Genomic DNA, 18,524 nt, shown 5'->3' with positions numbered 1-18,524 from the left:
GGCGCCCCTCTTCTATTATTCCTTAAATTACTCCAATGTTCCCCTATCCTTATTTTCACCATTCTTGAGGTTTGTCCTATGTACAGTTTTTTACATCCACATTGTATAATATAGATGACCCCACCTGTATTACAAGTGGAAAAGTGCCTCAAATGATATTTCTTCTGATTAGCAGGATTAACAAAAACTGTCATTCTGCTGGTGTTTTTACAAAAAATGCAGTGGCCACAGGGATGATGACCCAGGGGAGAAGTTGTACCTGGGAGTAAGCTCTGTCTTTGTTGAGTGACATCTTTTAAATCACTATGAACTAGAATGTCCTTAAGATTCTTTGTTCTTTTATAAGAGATCCTTGGAGGTTCCTGACAGCCCTTAAGGTGTTCCACTATATGCCAGTGTTTTCTTATACTATTTTCTAACTTATTAGTGATATGATCAAACGTTAATATGCAGTTTACACGGCTAGAATCTTTTTGTGATGATTTTATGAAGAGTTCCTCCCGTTTCTTATTAGCTGCTTTTTTAAAGTTATTCTCAATAATAGGGGATGGATATCCTCTATTCCATAGCTGTTTTTTTAAAGACGAAGATTGAGTTAAGAAATCTTCCTCTGTAGTGCAGTTCCGTTTTATTCTAAGAAACTGTCCATGGGGTAGATTATCTCTTAATACTTTTGGGTGTGAACTATCATATTTTAAATAAGTATTTTTATCTGTAGGTTTTTTATAAATTTTTGTATGTAGACTATTGTTTAGTTTCTTAATATCTAAATCCAAAAAATTTATTTGATCCAAATTGTATTGATAATCAAATTGAATATTGGTGTTTTTATTGTTAACCCATCTTACAAAATCATTGAGAGATTCTGGGGTGCCTCTCCAAATCAAAAAAACATCATCAATATATCTCCACCACCCTATTAGTTGTTTAACACGAGATTCATTATTGATATCTTTTTCAAAATCTGCCATATAAAGGTTTGCTATTTCTGGAGCCATGGGGCATCCCATTGCTACTCCTTTAATTTGCCAATAAAAATGATTATCAAATTTAAAATAATTATTATGCATAGCTATTTCTGCTAAATCATAAAGGAAATGGGTAGGAGGATAAATCTCTGTTCTTAAATCCAATGTAGCACGTATGATATCAAGGGCTTCATTCTGAGGAATATTAGTGTATAATGATCTAACGTGTGTTCTCCCAGAAATGAAAATGAGTGTGTTTAAGTTTGTTAGTATGTATTTAAGTTGTTAGAGTTTTGTAATTATATTTTGAAAATAATGAAAGCAATATTTGACTGCAATATATTTTTGTAATTGTAACTGTGTCCTTCTCAAAATGAATGTGTGTGTTTAAGTTGTTAGTATGTTTTTTTAAGAATATTCATTGTTTTGTATTTTAGCCCCTGATGAAGGCTTGACTACACAGGCTGAAACGCGTTGGGCTTTAACATATTTTATACAGAAATTTCTCTTTTTTTATATACAAGAAATTATTGGTGCCACTGTGCACAGAATAAAGCCACATCTTTCCAGCATTCTGGTTTTTGACCTCCTTTTTGTGCTCCCATTGGCCATTGTCGTTAAATGCCATCTCCATGTACAAAACCTCATTGTCAAATACCATTAACTGTTGGTGATGACCATTACCTTTATGTGCTACTTGCACTGAGGGCCAACCAAACTGGAACTAGATTCACCTGGTATTTCAAGGTACACTGCCTCTGAACAGGGAGGCTCCACTAAGCTCCCTGTTGAACACAGTTAATCTTTTTTTGAAAAGCCATCCAACCCAGTGGCTAAAGATACATTTTGTGTTTGTGAATTCAAGACGTTTTTATTTTTTAACTTATGATTATTCAGTTTTCCTTTCAGCATCTATCATACCTGAATATCTGGAACCCGCACCCTTCCTTTGATGTCTCTTATGATGTGCATGCCTTTCTGGCAAGGAAAAAAATAGGGAGAATGAGACTAAAGGATCTGGAGCAGAAGAGAAGCAGCATCACACATCCTTTACTGGCATCCACATCTTTGTTTCCAGGCTAGCCACACTCAGACTTCGTTCTCACTGCGGAGGTCTGGACTTGACCTCTTCAGGCTGCTGGCAAAGGCACACACAAGTGAACACTCCTCCATAAAAGAAAAGAAAATGAATAAATATCCCTGCACATAGAAAAAAAAAGGAATAGCATTCCAGTCTAGCCTTCTTCCTAACATGCTAGTCTTTCTGTGTGCAGGGATTTTTAGTTCTGTATAGAGGTGCATTCCATCACATGAGATGCCACTCGCAGTCTGAATCCACCATATGTGGGTTGTCCATCTCAGCAAGAACTAGGTCAGAGAGACCAGATAGGAATTGTTTGGGAGCAGGAGGAAACTCAATCACACTAGGGTAGCCGGTACTCCTGGTCTTATAACCTGAAGGAAGTACAGACTTAATCAGCATGGCAATCATTGTGACATGAGCTGGGCTTGCTAAAGCCTTTCCATCTATCCCCTATTGACAGGTACTGGGCTCCTGGCCTGTTCATTCTTACCTCTGGTCTGCTTAGTTCATATATACTACAGGGCCACAATCAGGGATACTCTGTAAAAACCCCATTGAAAATATTGCGGGTTGCTCAAGAGCATGTCGGTGTTACCTGGGTATGCCTCCCTCCCACCTCAAGTCATCCTCCCCTGATCCATTGTCACTTTCTGCCTTAATTTCACACTGGGTGTTTCACCACCACCACGCTCTCTTCTGCTGATAGGGTGGGGCAAGTCTCACAAGGCCTATTTCACTGTTCCGAAGAAGTGTGTCATCTGATGTGCAAGGGATGCTTCGAGGACACATCCTGTGGGTACCACCCACTCAAGAGTCAATGCCCTTGTAGGACTGATGCAAACCACCAGCGGTTGCCGAGCCAGTGCCCTCCAGATGTTTTGGCCTGCAACTCTCAGCAGCCCCAGCCAGCATGCCATGGAGGACCCTGGGTTGGCAAAATCTGCAACACACCACATCATGCAATTCTTCAAATGTTACTAGAGTGGTTGAGGATCCAGCTGTATGGAACTGGCAACTGGCACTCTCTGTCTTTCACAGTGGAGCCACGCAAACATCATCACTACACTATTTTTTATAATTGTTATTACTATTACAATTACCTACAGCTACAGCAAAACGCTGCAGCATGGAAGTGTTCCTCTTCAGAATGCCAGCTAGCCAGCTATGCCCTTTTCTAGGAAACTCCATTCCATTCCCCCTCCCACACCATTTTCATGTTTTTCCCCCCTCTCATCAGCCAGCATTCTGATGGCTGTTTTGGGTCTCTCCAAAAGAGTCCCCTAAAGATTACCTTGCTGATATCTCCCTCTTATGAATTGATGGCGCAGTTCTGGCCAAGAATTGTGTTTTACTACATGTGATTATTATTTTACATCCTGTTCTACTGTTCATAGTGCACTCAGCAAAATTACATAGTGTATCTCTGACTGCATTGAACCATTTCACATTGCAGGTGGGGGAACTGCATCTATCAATGGTTCCCCATAAAAGGCATCCCCTGCACAGAGGTAGAAACTAGCACACCAGAGAAAGGGCAAGGTTAGAGCCCTTCGAGACAGTTCTGTGAAATATGTCAGTTAAAACACATTCAAACATGGTTGTGCTTCCAGACTCCTTTTTATTGTGCATTCATGATGATTTGTGCTCATGGTGGTATCAGGGCAATCCTGCTTTCAGTACTCTGCACCTGCAAAAGTTTTAGGTCAGACATATTGCTTCATTTCCAATCAGGGCATGTCTTGTAGCTTCCTGCTGAAATCCTGTAACTGTTCATGAAACAAATGTCCCAGCTGTGGTAGTGGGGAGGGGGAATTGTCCTGCTTTTATTGTGCTGCTATTTCGTTAAAAACTTTTTGCAACACATTAAAAAAAACCCCACAACCATAGAACAAAACCATTAAAAATACAATTAAAAACAAAGGTCAGCTGTTGCAAAAAGAGTATCTTTTTAATTGCCTGAATAAGCCTGGCAGAACAGAAAGTGGAATAGTCTCCCCGAGGAGGTATGCCTGGCGCCGACACTATTATCCTTTCGGCGCCAGGTTAAAACCTTTCTCTTCTCTGAGGCATTTTAATCTAAGTTAATTTGAGTAAATGTTGTAATTTTATTTTAGATGGTGTACTTCACCACCCAGAGAGCTGTTTGCTAGTCGGGCGGTATATAAGCTTAATAAAATAAAATAAAATAAAGGTTTTCAGCAAGCGCTGATGGCAATAGTTCAATAATAAATAAATAATAACAACATTGGGGAAGCTTTGTAGGAGAATTAATGTGTGGATGGTCCAGTATAAACCCACTACTAATGCACTCTTTTTGCATCAATAGCATGTTGCAGAACACAGCCACCCACAAAAGCAATAACACCACCTGTCTGTAGGGGCCCACGGAACCCTTCTCCCTGGTGTGATAGATCTTTCTCATAGAGGATGATCTTTATACACAGGAGTATTCAAACATTCTGTTCCCCCACTTGCAATCTGAAGTGGCACAGTCCAGATCAGCAAGGGCTGCACATCATGTGCTTCTGCAAATCATCAGCCCAGGCTCTGGGTAGGGCCAACGTGCCTTCAGTGTCCTGGGCAGTCCCTAGAACAGTACACTGGCCCTAAATAAATGTTAGCAGCAGGTAAGAGAGGAAGCAGATGAACAGTGCAACTCTCTGAGAGGCAAACAGAGAAGCCTAGGAAATAAAAGCAGTTTTTGCCTTTGATGAATACTGAAGCTGGAATTGGCATGTTTGCTGAAAGAATGGAAAATGTGTGCCATGCCGATTTTTAATACCTAATTCAGAAATAGCTTATTCAGTGATGCCCACAGACTCTGGGTGGCTTTGAAAGAGCATTATACAAATTCACAGAACAGCGTAGATCTATTGCTGTCTAATAACTATGGTGGCTAAACTGAACCTCCAAGATCAGCAGCAGTCTGCCTCTGAATACCAGTTGCTGGGAACAACCAGCAGGAGAGGGCTGACCCCTGCTGGAAAAGGAAGCTGTGCTGCTTGGACTATTTGCTTTATTCTGACTGGTTCTCCTCTGTTCCTATGCCTTCGTTAAAATCCTGCTTGTAGTAACTCACCTTCACCTGCTTCCAAGATGATGTCTTCATTCTTTGGAAGAGTGGTGGTGATATTAGGCTCATCCTCCAAAATGCTGGCTGCATATGTGGTTCTGGTGGCTATAAAGGGAGTGTGGATCTCCGATAAGGTAATAGTTTTATCTGGGGGGAAAATACCCGAAAGGAGCTATGAACATTTCTCCAGTATATGAAAGACACAAATAGTTTGGTCCAGTGGGGTAAAATTCCAAAATCATAGTAAAGCAATGCATTTATTGAGTACTACTAAAATTTCTCAAAATAATAAGCACACTTCCAAGTTCTCCAGAGTTCTATTTCAGGTTGGATATTAAGCAAAACAGGGTAGGGAGAGAAGGTGATATCCAACACCGTGCAAGTGGTCTCTTCCCTGGTCCAACCCCCCAAAAACTGCTCCAGAGGGACCCAACCCTTTAAAGTGAATTTGGTAGGCATACTGCTGACACTGGCGAGGGACAACGGTGACTCCATTGAGCCCCCTCCTGCGAGGATTCCAACTGCCATCGCCTGCTTTCTGTGTGGCAGGAAATGCCCTGTCCTCTGGATCTGGATATTGTCACTGGTTTTGCTTTTGGATCTGATCTAGGGGTGGGGAGATTGCTTCAGGGGAGGGACTGCTCTTTATTAAGGACCAGGCAGCCAGGACTGCCACTGACATCCACTGCCACTTTAAGAACTGTAACTTTGAGAACTGGTGTTTGAGCTTGCTTGTCCCTCTTCCCTCCTGTTCCTCTTTCCTTGTGTGTTGTGACTTTTTAGATTCTAAGCCTGAAAGCAGGGATTGTCTTAGGATTGTTTTTTATAGGCCACTCTGACAGCCTTTTCGCCTAAAGGGGCCAGGCAGATATGTTGTAAATAAATTGTAGTGGGCCCAGCCCATATAAGCTTAATATATGTTTAAAATTGCTGTAATAGTTATATAGTCTAGAGCAAAAAAGTTCTTTTTAAAAAAAAAGGTTTCTCTGCCCCCCTTTTCTTTGTAAGGCAGTGCCTCCTGCCAGAGTTAGAACACAGAGTATAAATGATAAACATGTTTGGGAAGGCAGCCAGGTGTTCAGAGAGCCTGGCTCCTGCTGGGAGGAAGGATGGGATATCAATCAATCAATCAAATGAGATTTGTCAACATCTGATAATAGTTCTGGCAAACTGGCAAATTTGTCAAAATGCAAACACAATTTGTGTTGGTCTTTCACAGTCCAATCCACTTTCTGTGTAGCTTGCAAGAATTTGGTAACAAATTGACAAATTTGTAGGGCAGTACAATATCTCAGAGAGGAGGTCAGGTCTCCTGCTCCCTTAGTGCATTCACTATGTAGTGCCTTCAAGTCGATTCCGACTTATGGCGACCCTATGAATAGGGTTTTCATGGTAAGCGCCATTCAGAGGTGGTTTACCATTGCCTTCCCTTGAGGCTGAGAGGCAGTGACTGGCCCAAGGTCACCCAGTGAGCTTCATGGCTATGTAGGGATTCGAATCCTGGTCTCCCAGGTCGTAGTCCAACACCTTAACCACTACACCACACTGGCTCTCGCATTCACTATAGCCGCCCAATTTTCCTGATTTTTAAAGTTTGATAGAAATATCTATTGGCTATAGGTACATTCTTAAACCACAAGGTTTTTTGCCTATTAGTGAATTTCTCTGCTTTTTAATCCGGGAGGTAAGAAATGGGATCCTGTGCAAGTTTGCCGAGAATGGATTGATCATTTGCATGCTTACTGAGTTCAGTGTGAATTACTCCCCTACAACCATGCTTAGGATAGGTGAAACTAACCTGGGGGAGCAGGGAGGGGGAGGAGGAGGGCAGAAAGGGATGTGTGGGGATTCGAACCCTGGTCTCCCAGGTCGTAGTCCAACACTGACCTGGGGGATGGGCAGCGAAGGGAGGAGGAGGGAGAAGAGAGGAGATTGGGTAGGTGGGCACTAGGCAGAAGGGAAGCCCCTTTCCTTTCCAAAAGGAAAACATTGTCAACAGTATCATTGCTTTTCAGCATTTCCCTCAGCTTTTTATTCTACAGCAGGCACATGTAGCCTCCCACCCAAATTTAAACCAAAGCTGTCCCTGGCCACATCCACACCAGGCCTGCATTACACTTTGGACAATCATGACTTCTCCCAAAGAATCCTGGGAAGTGTAGTTAGTGAAGGGTGCTGAGAGTTGCTAGGAGACACCTTGTTCTCCTCACAGACCTTCAATCAGAGTGGCTGACTGTTAAACCAGTCTGGCCACTGGAACTCTCTCAGCACCCTTCACAAACTACACTTCCCAGGATTCTTTGGGGGAAGCCATGACTGTCTCACGTGAAATCAAAGTCAGGTGTGGGTGCGGCCCCCTGATTAGGCAAGCCGAGCAGCTGGGAGTCTGGCTTTTAGAACACGGACAGCTAGTTCTTACTGAGCATGCCTATTATTATCATTGAGTTTAAGGCAAAATTTCTTAAATTAATTAAAAATCAGCCAGGCATTTTTTTTAACTTTTAAGCTGCAGAAGATGAAAGTCAGAGTATGGGACAAGGTTAGTAACATGATTACGGGTACTCTGTGAACATGGCTGATTTTTTTTTTTTTTTTCAATAATTTTTATTCAGATTTTCATAAAACATACAAGACAAAATCATAAAACATTCAAAGACAAAAAACAAAATCAAAAATAGTTAAACAAAAAGAAAAAAAGAAAAGAAGAAAAAAAAAAAACAAAAATAAAAAATAAAGAGTAAAATATTGACTTCCCATTTGTCAAAGATCAAATCAGTTATAAGTCTATAATATATAGCAATCCTGTCTCTTAAGTCATATTATAAAATCACTTTCCTCCAGTAGTTATCTTACTTAATCATCAAATCTCATAAACATTACTTTATTCTTTCCACAAAAAGTCAAAGAGAGGTTTCAATTCTTTAAGAAATATATCTATCGACTTCCGGGAAGGGTGACTTAGCCTGTGCCTGCTTTTGAGACGGGCTCCTGCCTCAAAAGAAGCTTATTCAGATATATCAGTCAGTTTTTTCTTTTTTTTTTGACTGATTAAACTTCTCCCGGGTAGGGAGAAACGAAGAGATTAACCTCAAAGCCTATTTTTGTTGGGACGACCAGATCTCATTAATTTATGGGACGAGGTCCAGCCGACGGAGGTGGGACGGATTTTTAACAGCAAGCTCTATCTGATAAAGCGAACGTTCACCTTATCTTCTAAGAGAGAACGCACTAACAGGCAAGCACCCTTCTTTCTATATTTTTCTTTTACTTGACTTAAATTGTTGCTGTTTAAAAGAGATTTGCCAGATTGATCGGTTTTTGACATCTCACTGGGGAGCCATAACTTCTCTCTGCTACGCACTAATTAATAGCTTATCTCTGTTTTTGTTGCAAAAAGCTGTCCTGGATTTGCATTCTAAAGATATACACAGAAGAGGGATTTCTATTCCAGATTTTTATTTTGAAAAATATTATATTGTTTTGAGACTACTCTCTTTTTGGTCTATTTTATTTTGACGAATCTGTTTCTTGACGATTGCCATTAATTGTTTCGATCCTGGGAACTGCATTTTGTTTACTTAACTATTGGAGAGATAAGGCTGTCTGCTCTGTTTATACTGTGATGTCACCAAGTTTGGAGTATTAACCCAATTGTTGCTGAAATAAGAAGTGGTTTTCCTATATTTTTCTTTTAAAATGGCAATTAAGAAAGTGGCTGAAAATCTGGAAATAACTATGTTTCAGAAAATAATGGATGAGATTGAGATAATGAAAATTGAATTGAGTAAAATGAAGCAGGAGATTAAAGATATAAGGGTCCCTGTGAGAGAGGTGACCCTGGAAGGGGTCCCTGTGAGAGAGGAGACCCCGGAGATTGGAACAGGGGTCCCTGTGAGAGAGGTGACCCTGGAGACTGGAATAGGGGTCCCTGTGAGAGAGGAGATCCCGGAGATTGGAACCAACGTGGAACAGGAACAAGATTTGGAGTCTATGGACTTTAGAAATAAAATCTATTGTTTGGAACTCAATGTTATCTCTGAAGAAATGAATGAAGATTCTAGAGATAAAGTTATCAATGGCATGGATAATCTTCTGGACTGGAATGATGTGATGGAGCCCAATATAGAGAAAATCTATGGAATTAACTGCAGCCATGTGACAATGGAAAAACTTTTAAGAGATGACCCAGTGTATTTTGAAAAAAAGAACAGAGATATGATTTTACAGCAGTATTTCAGCAACCTATTCAGAATGGATGGCAAGAAAATATTTGGGATAGAGGTAATCCCCATCAGACTCTTACTATATGACTATGGCTTTGACAGCAAGATTATTATGGAATACTGATAATGGAAGATTGGATATTGAAATTACTGGACTTAACAAGACTACTGAAGATGGAAGATGGAAAATGGAACTAATAGAGATAATAGAACAATGGCTACTGAAATTATTGAACCTAACAGATTCTGATGTGATGGATTAATTGAAATGTTTATTTTGACTATGGTTATGACAATAAGATTATCATAATTAGTAATGAGATGGATTAATCGATATGCTTATCTGGAAAAAAAAAATTGATAGATATATTTCTTAAAGAATTGAAACCTCTCTTTGACTTTTTGTGGAAAGAATAAAGTAATGTTTATGAGATTTGATGATTAAGTAAGATAACTACTGGAGGAAAGTGATTTTATAATATGACTTAAGAGACAGGATTGTTATATATTATAGACTTATAACTGATTTGATCTTTGACAAATGGGAAGTCAATATTTTACTCTTTATTTTTTATTTTTGTTTTTTTTTTCTTTTTTTCTTTTTGTTTAACTATTTTTGATTTTGTTTTTTGTCTTTGAATGTTTTATGATTTTGTCTTGTATGTTTTATGAAAATCTGAATAAAAATTATTGAAAAAAAAAAAAAAAAAAGAAATATATCTATCAATTTTTTTTTCCAGATAAGCATATCGATTAATCCATCTCATTACTAATTATGATAATCTTATTGTCATAACCATAGTCAAAATAAACATTTCAATTAATCCATCACATCAGAATCTGTTAGGTTCAGTAATTTCAGTAGCCATTGTTCTATTATCTCTATTAGTTCCATTTTCCATCTTCCATCTTCAGTAGTCTTGTTAAGTCCAGTAATTTCAATATCCAATCTTCCATTATCAGTATTCCATAATAATCTTGCTGTCAAAGCCATAGTCATATAATAAGAGTCTGATGGGAATTACCTCTATCCCAAATATTTTCTTGCCATCCATTCTGAATAAGTTGCTGAAATACTGCTGTAAAATCATATCTCTGTTCTTTTTTTCAAAATACACTGGGTCATCTCTTAAAAGTTTTTCCATTGTCACATGGCTGCAGTTAATTCCATAGATTTTCTCTATATTGGGCTCCATCACATCATTCCAGTCCAGAAGATAATCCATGCCATTGATAACTTTATCTCTAGAATCTTCATTAATTTCTTCAGAGATAACATTGAGTTCCAAACAATAGATTTTATTTCTAAAGTCCATAGACTCCAAATCTTGTTCCTGTTCCACGTTTGTTCCAATCTCCGGGATCTCCTCTCTCACAGGGACCCCTATTCCAGTCTCCAGGGTCTCCTCTCTCACAGGGACCCCTATTCCAATCTCCGGGGTCTCCTCTCTCACAGGGACCCCTTCCAGGGTCACCTCTCTCACAGGGACCCTTATATCTTTAATCTCCTGCTTCATTTTACTCAATTCAATTTTCGTTATCTCAATCTCATTCATTATTCTCTGAAACATAGTTATTTCCAGATTCTCAGCCACTTTCTTAATTGCCATTTTAAAAGAAAAATATAGGAAAACCACTTCTTATTTCAGCAACAATTGGGTTAATACTCCAAACTTGGTGACATCACAGTATAAACAGAGCAGACAGCCTTATCTCTCCAATAGTTAAGTAAACAAAATGCAGTTCCCAGGATCGAAGCAATTAATGGCAATCGTCAAGAAACAGATTCGTCAAAATAAAATAGACCAAAAAGAGAGTAGTCTCAAAACAGTATAATATTTTTCAAAATAAAAATCTGGAATAGAAATCCCTCTTCTGTGTGTATCTTTAGAATGCAAATCCAGGACAGCTTTTTGCAACAAAAACAGAGATAAGCTATTAATTAGTGCGTAGCAGAGAGAAGTTACGGCTCCCCAGTGAGATGTCAAAAACCGATCAATCTGGCAAATCTCTTTTAAACAGCAACAATTTAAGTCAAGTAAAAGAAAAATATAGAAAGAAGGGTGCTTGCCTGTTAGTGCGTTCTCTCTTAGAAGATAAGATGAACGTTCGCTTTAACAGATAGAGCTTGCTGTTGAAAATCCGTCCCACCTTCGTCGGCTGGACCTCGTCCCATAAATTAATGAGATCTGGTCGTCCCAACAAAAATAGGCTTTGAGGTTAATCTCTTCGTTTCTCCCTACCCGGGAGAAGTTTAATCAGTCAAAAAAAAAAGAAAAAACTGACTGATATATCTGAATAAGCTTCTTTTGAGGCAGGAGCCCGTCTCAAAAGCAGGCACAGGCTAAGTCACCCTTCCCGGAAGTCGAACATGGCTGATTTTTAATGAATTTCAACAGATTATTAGAACTCTGACAGAATAAAGTCCAAAAGGGGTCTGGTTTTTTCCTCTCATTTTAGACTTTGCACTCTCTATTCTCTCTGACTGTTTTGTGTATCACCATGAAAATTTGGAGGGTTGTTAAGCAAGTGTTTCTGAGTTCAGGACTATACATTTTGTAAGGTTTTGTTTTGAAATGACCTTGTGGGAAGCATCAGAATGGCATGGGGGTATTTTCAATTTAACATTGTGGAATGTGAAAAATCCACACTGGCTATAGTATACAGCCATACAGCCATTCTCATGGCTGTATAATTAAGTAAGTTGCCCCTTCAAGGTCTTATACTTGGACGTTGAATGAATGAATGATTTCTGTTCTCATTTTCTGCTTCTGCTATGATGGCTAAGGCCACATAGAATGCATTTTGATAGATGCAGTGTACACAATATTCATAAATAGTACATCTATATTATAAGACTATTCTGCTGGGTGAAGTTTGACTCCCAAATAGAAAATTTCTAGTACCTCCCAAGACTCAAGAATCCTTGGGTGGAGTCTCTTATCTGAATCCGCCTACTATTGACAACAGCTGTTGGAAACCTGTGAGCTTAAGTGAACTAATGTTCAACATAGAAGGACTCTGAATAGACACAAATCAAGGGAGAAAGCAAGAACTCTCGACCCTGTGCGTTCCCAAGTAAGAGGGCTAGCCTTGCTGGCATCAAAAATAATAAAAATAGTGGATTGGCACAGTTAGATATCACCTAGAGAGTAAATGTTGGCCACTGGCTGGACCAGTGTGCAAGAATCTGAAAATCAAAATCAGAAAGTTGTAGGGAAAGTGGTTGCATTCTTTTCTGGTAGGTGCAAAATGATTTTGGGGTACCTCAAAGGCTGCTGAAGCAAGGCAGAACAATGGCTGTTCCCCATATTTTGAAAATATGAAATCTAGCAGGGTTTGGCTTTTTTTTTTTTAATCTGTCTAGATTTTATATCTTCAAAAGGTTCAAGGTTCAATCCCTTGGATTTCAAGGTAAACAAATCTCAGGGCAGCAGGGCTAAGAATGGCATCTCTCTCTGCCTAGTCCCAGGTTCAATTCCTGACATCTCCAGTTCTAAAGATCGCAGGCAGGTGGTAGGGCAGACGTTTCTATTCCTGAAGCCCTGGAGAACTACTGCCAATCAGTGTAGAAAATACTGGGCTAGGTGGACCAATAGTCTGCTTGACTCATTAAGGCAGTGGTGGGCAACCTCAGCCCCTCAGGCCTCTTTATTTGGCCCTTGGAACTTTCTCCAGGCCACACCCCTCACCACTAGCCCTGCTTTGCACCCCAGGTGGCTGGAATGCCTCCTTCAGTTCTGATCATGCCTCTTTCTTGTCTGGATGGAGGATAAAGAGGAATGTGTAGAAACAAGCCTGCTGTGCAAAGGTAAGATTTACATGCATTGCTCCACTTTTGCCACTGCCCCCTGCCCACCATTGGGGTGTGGCCCTCAGAAGGTTGTGCAGAAGAGACTGCAGCTCTCATGTTGGAAAAGGTTCCCCACTCCTGCATTAAGGCAACTTCACATGTCGCTGGGTTTAGCCAGCTGCAGCAATGTCTGCACCGCTTTAGAGGGAGGGACAGAAGCCAGGTAATGGGCTGTGTGGTTTCCTTAGAGTAAATCCATCTTGCCTACCTTCAGGGACCCACACCGAGGTGTCCACAGATTCCTCCACTGGGTCGCTGAGTCCAGGGTCCGCAGTCAGGTCTACAGCACAGATGATTTCATCCATCGCAGTCTTCCACCTGCTGAACTTGTCCTTCTCTCGGGACAGGAACGCCTTGTGTCCTCCTTGCTTGGTGCTGAGGTGCAGCCCCTGACCTTGCAGAGTGAGGTGGCCCTTCCTGCTGCACACCCAGACTTGGTGCTGTCCATCCCCTCCGCAGGCCTCCAGCTGAGCCAATGCAAATTCTTGTGCTTTGGGAACTGTCAGGCACTGCCTGGTTTTCCAGTTGATGATGGCCTGGGTGGCGGCATCCCAGCTCCAGTGGTGATGCAAGGAATGTGGCTTGCAGTCGGCCAGGCCAATTTTTCCGGCTTCGTGGGAGGAGGCATGAACGCACTTTTCCAGACGGACATTCTTGATGAGGAAGCCGCCACCTCCTGACACTGTGGAGAACAGCAAACAACTATATTGCATCTATATGTATTGTTGCATGTCTGACTTTCCCAGGCAGAGCCAGAGGCTGGCAGGATCTGTTTTGTTTTTTCTAGAACGTCAAGGTCCACCAATGGAAGCCAGATGCAAAATGGTAGCTCAGGAAGCGAGCCAGTTATCGTCTACTCTGCTACATCAGTAGAGATGGACGGATTGGTCCATTTTGCTTCTCTCTCATTTTTCCAATCTAAATTCAGTTCTTGATATTTCAGCAGCAATTTGCATTAAAAAAAAACCTCATGGAAATTCCTCAGCATTTTAGGGTGAATTTCTCCCAATAAACACATTTTTGTAAGCAGTTTTGACTAATGTACACATTTTTACAAACAATTTCCCCTAACATAATGCATTTTTGTATGTTGTTTTCACTAACATGTTCATTTTTAATGCACACTTTCCCCTAATATTTGCATTTTTGTAAATATTGGTTGGTTGCAGAACTGCACAGCAAAATTCAGGCAAGTGTGAATTTTTGAAGGATGGCTGTGTTTCAGAAAGTGCACATTTGTTAATTTGGCTTTAAATGCAAACTGAATCAAATTCCTCCCTCCCTCCTGAGCATTTGGGAGGGAATAGCTGGCACTCAGCGGACCAACCCCAGTGAGGCACACAATGGGGCTGGGGTGAGAAGCCCACTTGTCCTGCTTCCAAGGAGAGGCTGCCTTACAAGGCTGTACATGTCTCTCTTTGTTATAGCAGTCTCTGCAGAACTTCCTGGCCTCTCCAAGAACAATCCCTTTCAGCAGGTACTATTCCAGTCACAAACAACAGATCTGCAATGTAAACAGAATCAAGGGTGGGGAAAGAGCACACAATAGTTGAAAGGATTATTTTCTTAAAGGAAACCTGAGATACCTGATATACACTGTGCCTAACATCTGTTCTTGGCTGCAGGCAGAAAGAAGGGACTTTTTTTAAGGGGGTGGGAAGGATGTCCCAGTGACCCACTGAAAATGGAAGAAGACAGAAATGTGATCCCATTTCTCCTAAAAAAATGTTGCCGTTTATATATGGCTGTTCTGCCAGCCATCCTATAAGGGTACATGTAAGGCAGCCTTCACCAACCTGGTGGTCTCCAGATATGTTGGACTACTTCAGGCTGGAGCTGATGGGAGGTGTAGTCCAAAGCATCTGCAGGGTTCTGGGTTGGGGAAAGCTGATCTAAGGGATTTTAAAAATATATTATTCCCACTGCTGTGAGACTATCCTTTGCAAAGCAGATTGCTTGCTAATTGTTTAAGGACAATGATTTGATGTTTTGTCAATCAGAACTAATATCAGGAGATGGTCTCCTGATAATTAGGAATCACTCTCCATATTTTGAATGTGATGCCTGATGGAGCTTGCAGAGGGAGAAAACTAGAGAGCAAAAGGCTGTCTTGCAGTTTGAATTTGGATAGAATGCAACACTTTTTGGAGCTGGGGTCACATCCACACCACACATTTAAAGCATATGGCTTAAGAACATAAGAAGAATCCTGCTAGATCAGGCCAGTGGTCCATCTAGTCCAGCATCCTGTTCTCACAGTGGCCAACCAGATGCCCCAATGGGAAGCCCACAAGCAGGACCTGAGTCCAAGAGCACTCTCCCCTCCTGCGGCTACCAGCAACTGGTTTTCAGAAGGATACTGCCTCTGACTATGGTGGCAGAGTGAAGCCATCATGGTTAGCAGCCATTGATAGCCTTATCATCCATGAATTTGTCTCATCCTCTTTTAAAGCCATCCAAGTTGGTGGCCATCACTACTTCCTGTGGGAGCAAATTCTATCATTTAACTATGCGCTGCGTGAAGGACTTTTCTTTTGCCTGTCCCGAATCTTCCAACATTCAGTTTCATTGGATGTCCACGAGTTCTAATATGTGAGAGGAAGAAAAACTTTTTTCTATTCACTTTCTCCATGCCATGCATAATTTTATACACTTCTATCATGTCACCTCCGACTTACCTTTTCTCAAAGCTAAAAAGCCCCAAATGCTGCAACCTTTCCTCATAGGGGAGTCACTCCATCCCCTTGATCATTCTGGTTGCCCTTTCCTGAACCTTTTCCAACTCTGTTGTTGTTATATGCCTTCAAGTCGATTACAACTTATGGCGACCCTATGAATCTTTTTTTAAAAAACATATTCATAGAGATTTCATGGTAAGAGGTATTCAGAGGTGGTTTACCATCGCCTTTCTCTAAGCCTATGGCACCTGGTATTCCCAAGCGGTCTTCCATCCAACTACTAACCAGGCCTAATCTTGCTTAGCTTCCAAGATCAGATGAGATCAACTCTACAATATCCTTTTTGAGGTGAGGCAACCAGAACAGTAAGCAGTGTTCCAAATGTGGCTGCACCACAGATTTATACAACGGCATTATGATATCAGCAGTTTTATTTTCAATACCTTTCCTAACGATCCCGAGCATGGAATTTGCCCTTTTCACAGCGGGCGCACTCTGGGTCGACATCTTCATCAAGCTATCCACTACAACCCCAAAGTCTCATTCCTGGTCAGTCACCACCAGCTGAGACTCCATAGGCATGTATGTGAAAGTAAGATTTTTTGCTCTAAAATGCATAACATGATCGTTGCTGGCACTGAATTGCATTTGCCATTTTACCACCCATTCACTAACCCAATGAAAAGCCAGATTAGATTTTCTTTGTTCTTCCAGTCTCCAGAATTTTATTTGCTAAACCATGCAAGAGTAACCAAATGCCAAGTAAGACCAAATTGTTAAATACGATTTGGCTGAGATTAGTAAAAATGGCTGCATTAATGAAAAATTAACAAGAATACTGTACAGCTGCAAGGAAATGGGATTCAACGATAAGGTATATAACAGGGAATTTATGATTAGATGCCATAAGTAACGATGCTGTAATAATATTGATAAATTAGAAGACAATAACACCACTGACTTCTAGTATGAAGAGGTAATGTAACATTTCTAATATTTATATAATGGGTAAATTTGTTGATAAAATGTTTTTTGTGTATTTTAAAATTACTTTTTGTATGATGACTGAATAGAACAATAAATAAATAAAGATTTCAAAGGGGTGGGGATAGGAAAAAATCCAAAAGTGTCAAAGGTTCTGTTCACTGCAGCAAAGCTCCTCTCCGCCCCCCCATGCATTATGCAGCTTTTGCCAACTTGGTAACCTCCAGATGTTTTGAACTACAACTCCCATCAGCCCCTTGCAGTTTAAAACATCTGGAGAACACCAGGTTGGCAAATGCTACATTGCTGGATACTGTGCTGGACTGAAACCAGTGCTAAACTAGTGCTAAGAGTAAGCTCTTTCTTCTTGTGTCACCTGGAAAGGCCCTAACATTTGTGCAATTCTTAAAAAACAAGACACTCCAGCCCAGATTTTCCTCTCCAAATTAGCAGGGCTAGAAATAACCCAAATGGTGCATGTTAATTTATCATTTTATCACATTTCTAGCCTTCCTTCAACTGTGTATACAGGGGGTTGTTCCATTTTATCCTCACAACATTCTTTTGAGGTAGGCCACACTGAGAGCATGACTGAGCATGCATGGATCTGAAGCAAGGTCTCCTAGTCCAGCTGCAACACACTGTTGGCTTGTCACACTAGAGCTGTTTGCATATTCATGGCTTGCATAACAACATTTTTTGTAAGTCCAGGCCAGGCCTCCTGGAACACTTTTGTCCTCTGTTTCAAATACCCTTCAATGGTCACCTGGCTGCACACACAGACATGTGAATACAAAATACCTCTCATTGCCGGGAGAATCGGTTTCACAATCAGACCAACACTGATTGCACAGCAAAGTCAAACTAAAAAGCTTTCCATGAATGGGAAATGAGAGAGAGACAGAGACAGAGACAGAGAGAGTGTGTAAGAAACTTATTGATGAGGAGAAAAATTATATTTACAAAAAGCAAACTTACCCTGCAGCCAGTGAAGAAGGAGCATCCAGGGCAGGCTCCACTTGAAACCCTTCATTGTCTCCCCGGCCAAGAAAGTGAGGTTGGGAGGGAAGAGTTTCTGAAAGGGCCAAAGGGGCAGCTGCTTTGGTTTCCTTTCATCCAAAAGTGGTGGAAAAGGAAGCGTAGAATGCTAAAAGGCACACATATAATTTAAGAAAACAAGTTCAGTCTGTCTCTCTCTTCCCCACACTACCCCTTAGCGCCAAAGACAGCAGCAGGCAGATTTCCCACAGTGAAGGGCTGTGAGAAGTCTGCATCCGAGGAAGGGCATCCACTCCAGGCCCTTCCCTTCCCAGCATCCGAGAGACAAAACTGCAGAGGAGATGCCTGTTTTTCAACGATGGAAAAGAAGGGAAGCTTTCGAGCACCACAGAGTTCTTCAGGCAGGGTAAGAGGGAAAGAGGAGCCCAGTCTAGCCGCAAGTGCTTCCCAAATAACAAAGGGGTGTAAAAATCTAGTACATGGTAAAAACAGCAGCAGCAGCAGCAATGGGGGCAGGCAAGTGGGGGGAGGAGGGGAGCAGGCACAGAGCTGTGGGGCTCCCCTCTCTTTACCAGCTGAGATTTCTGAATAATGGAGGAGAATTCTAAAGAGCGTGAGCTGTTTGTTGATGGGGGCACTGCTGGGAGATGGAGGAAGGCCAA

General features: G+C 41.1%; 1 protein-coding gene across 3 annotated transcripts in view; it reads right to left on the bottom strand.

The window, feature by feature from the left end:
* Window positions 1-18,524, bottom strand: part of LOC133378456 (uncharacterized) — a 21,935-nt gene extending 3,411 nt beyond the window's left edge. The window contains exons 1-4 of one of the 3 annotated variants that reach the window (XM_061613324.1): window positions 17,842-18,524; window positions 13,410-13,883; window positions 5,132-5,272; window positions 1,890-1,946 (exon numbers count right to left, since the gene is read on the bottom strand). In XM_061613324.1, the coding sequence (XP_061469308.1) occupies window positions 1,890-1,946; window positions 5,132-5,272; window positions 13,410-13,883; window positions 17,842-17,896 (727 nt within the window). In that variant the 5' untranslated portion in view covers window positions 17,897-18,524. The remainder of the gene's footprint in view (window positions 1-1,889; window positions 1,947-5,131; window positions 5,273-13,409; window positions 13,884-17,841) is intronic. The other 2 variants (XM_061613312.1, XM_061613319.1) reach the window with 2 other exon arrangements.

This window comes from Rhineura floridana, chromosome 1, assembly GCF_030035675.1.
Source record: "Rhineura floridana isolate rRhiFlo1 chromosome 1, rRhiFlo1.hap2, whole genome shotgun sequence".
Lineage (NCBI taxonomy): Eukaryota > Metazoa > Chordata > Lepidosauria > Squamata > Rhineuridae > Rhineura > Rhineura floridana.
This window is presented reverse-complemented; position numbering and strand designations above follow the sequence as displayed.